The sequence below is a fragment of the Rhinopithecus roxellana genome, chromosome 17, assembly GCF_007565055.1.
Source record: "Rhinopithecus roxellana isolate Shanxi Qingling chromosome 17, ASM756505v1, whole genome shotgun sequence".
Lineage (NCBI taxonomy): Eukaryota > Metazoa > Chordata > Mammalia > Primates > Cercopithecidae > Rhinopithecus > Rhinopithecus roxellana.
In genome coordinates, this window is record NC_044565.1 from 107,342,898 (window position 1) to 107,345,182 (window position 2,285).

General features: G+C 44.5%; 1 gene segment (V, D, J or C); it reads right to left on the reverse strand.

Annotated features, from left to right (window-relative positions):
* Positions 1 to 205: 205 nt before the first annotated feature.
* Positions 206 to 849, reverse strand: LOC115891983. The segment is given in 2 exon segments: positions 206 to 525; positions 695 to 849. Coding segments are annotated over 2 exon segments (354 nt in total).
* Between the last annotated feature and the right edge of the window lie 1,436 nt (positions 850 to 2,285).

The window sequence follows — 2,285 nt, forward strand, 5'->3', positions numbered from 1 at the left end:
TATTTCTGGAAACCTGGGATTCTGGTGCCTCAGTTGAAGAGAGTCCAAGAATCAAAGTGCAAATTGTTCAAGGGTTTTGTTTTTTTAGAACCACAAAATGTCCAAATAGAGTAGAGATGCTAAAACTGAGTGGCCACCACACTAGCTGTCTATAAAGGAAGCAGCTGGTATAATCTAGTAAACACTGATGGTTTTGTTGAGGTTTTTGTTTCAGGTTGAATCACTGTGGGTTCCAGTTGCTATACTGCTGACAGAAATAAACTGCAAAATCTTCAGGCTCCAGGCTGCTGATGGTGAGAGTGAACTCTGTCCCAGATCCACTGCCACTGAACCTGTCTGGGATGCCAGTGGCCCTGCTGGATGCACCATAGATGAGGAGCCTGGGAGCCTGCCCAGGTTTCTGCTGGTACCAGGCTAAGCTGCTGCTAACACTCTGACTGGCCCTGCAGGAGAGGGTGGCTCTTTCCCCTGGAGACAAAGACAGGGTGGCTGGAGACTGCGTCATCACAATTTCTCCGGTGGTATCTGAGATTGGAAAGAAAACAGAAATGCACTCATGTAATCATGATCAAACCCACTGTCTTTGAGTAGTACTAAACTTGTTGATCTGCACTGAATTTTAATTGTATTTGGTGCTGAGCAGAGGTGGCAGGAGTTTTCAGTGATGTGCAAAACCACCTCTTGTTCCCCTCACCTGGGAGCCAGAGTAGCAGGAGGAAGAGAAGCTGCGCTGGGGCTTCCATGGTTCCCTCTGGGTCCTAACTGAGCAGTTCCTCCCCGGAGCTCTGACCCAGGCATTGATATGGGCTCTGGAAGGTAGGGCAGCTGGGAGGGACATGCAAAGCAGCTGGGATGGGAGCTGGGCTTCTGGCTGCAGAAACCACCTCCTTCTTCCTCTCTGCACTGAGCATCCTGCGCCTCCCTGGTTGTCAGGTCAGAAAAGTCTGTTGGCTCAGTCTGAGTGTAGAACTTCCCCCTTGTGAGGACAGAATTTCACTCCTGTGTCTTTCTTCTCCTCAGTTACCTCAATTCACCCAGATGATGCTTGGCATAATCGCGTTAAGAACAATATAAAAGTCTGTGTTTTCATTTATCTCTTCCTGTCCTCAATATGTCCAGTCATCTCCATAAGTGCATTATTGGATCGATATAAATGAAGAGTCTGTTAGAACATAATCTTCCGGATACACCTTTCATTTACTTGTTAGTCATGTTTTCTGAGGGTCCTGAAGCTTTCCATTAACCCACACACATACGCTCTTTGAGGTAAAAACTTCTGTTCACAGTCACATGTCCTGGCAGGCCCTGACATAGATGCTCTATGGCTTGCCGATTGCTTGAAATTAACCAAGTAACTTAGCTTCCCCTGTGTCTCAGTTTCCATGTCTGTGTAACTGTGACAATAGTAGTACCTACCTTACAGTGCTGTAGACAATTTAAAGAAAATAAGATAAAACATTTACAATAGTTTTCAGGACATTATGTATGTGACAATTGTTTGTGTTGTTTAGGTTTTCAGCATTATAGTCATCATCATTATCATAAATATACTTAGCATGGAAAATAGTCTCAAATCTAATCTAAGAATTTTTTTTTTTTTTTTTGAAACAGAGTCTCGCTCTGTCGCCCATGCTTGAGTGCAGTGGCACGATCTCTGCTCACTGCAAGCTCTGCCTCCCGGGTTCACGCCATTCTCCTGCCTCCGCCTCCCAAGTAGCTGGGACTACAGGCGCCCGCCACCACGACCGGCTAATTTTTTTGTATTTTTTAGTAGAGACGGGGTTTCACCGTGTTAGCCAGGTTGATCTCCATCTCCTAACCTTGTGATCCACCTGCCTCAGCCTCCCAAAGTGCTGGAATTACAGGCGTGAGCCATGACCGACCTCCAAGAATGTTTTATCCACAGTCAAATTAAATTCTAAGGCTTTTTCTTCAGTAACTGTACACAACTCCAAAAATCCTAATGATGTGGTCTTAGTGTGTGCTAAAGTACTTAGGTCTTCAATCATTCCCACCCATCCCTGTCTAACGCATTATTTCTCATTATCCATTATCAAAATGTTACCATATAAAAGGTTGCTATGTCCTGTTGCTGTCCTTTCTTATGTAATCTTTATTCTACCTTGTTATCTTTTGTGTTTTTCTTGCCCCGGGACTGATGCTAAGGAAAAGCTACCATCATTACTTGTGTGCTCACTCCAGTTTAATTTTGTTGGGCTTGCTATCTTGGAAATGAAGACTGTGTCTTGCAAAGAAACATATTCTCTGCGGCAATGTGTTAACAG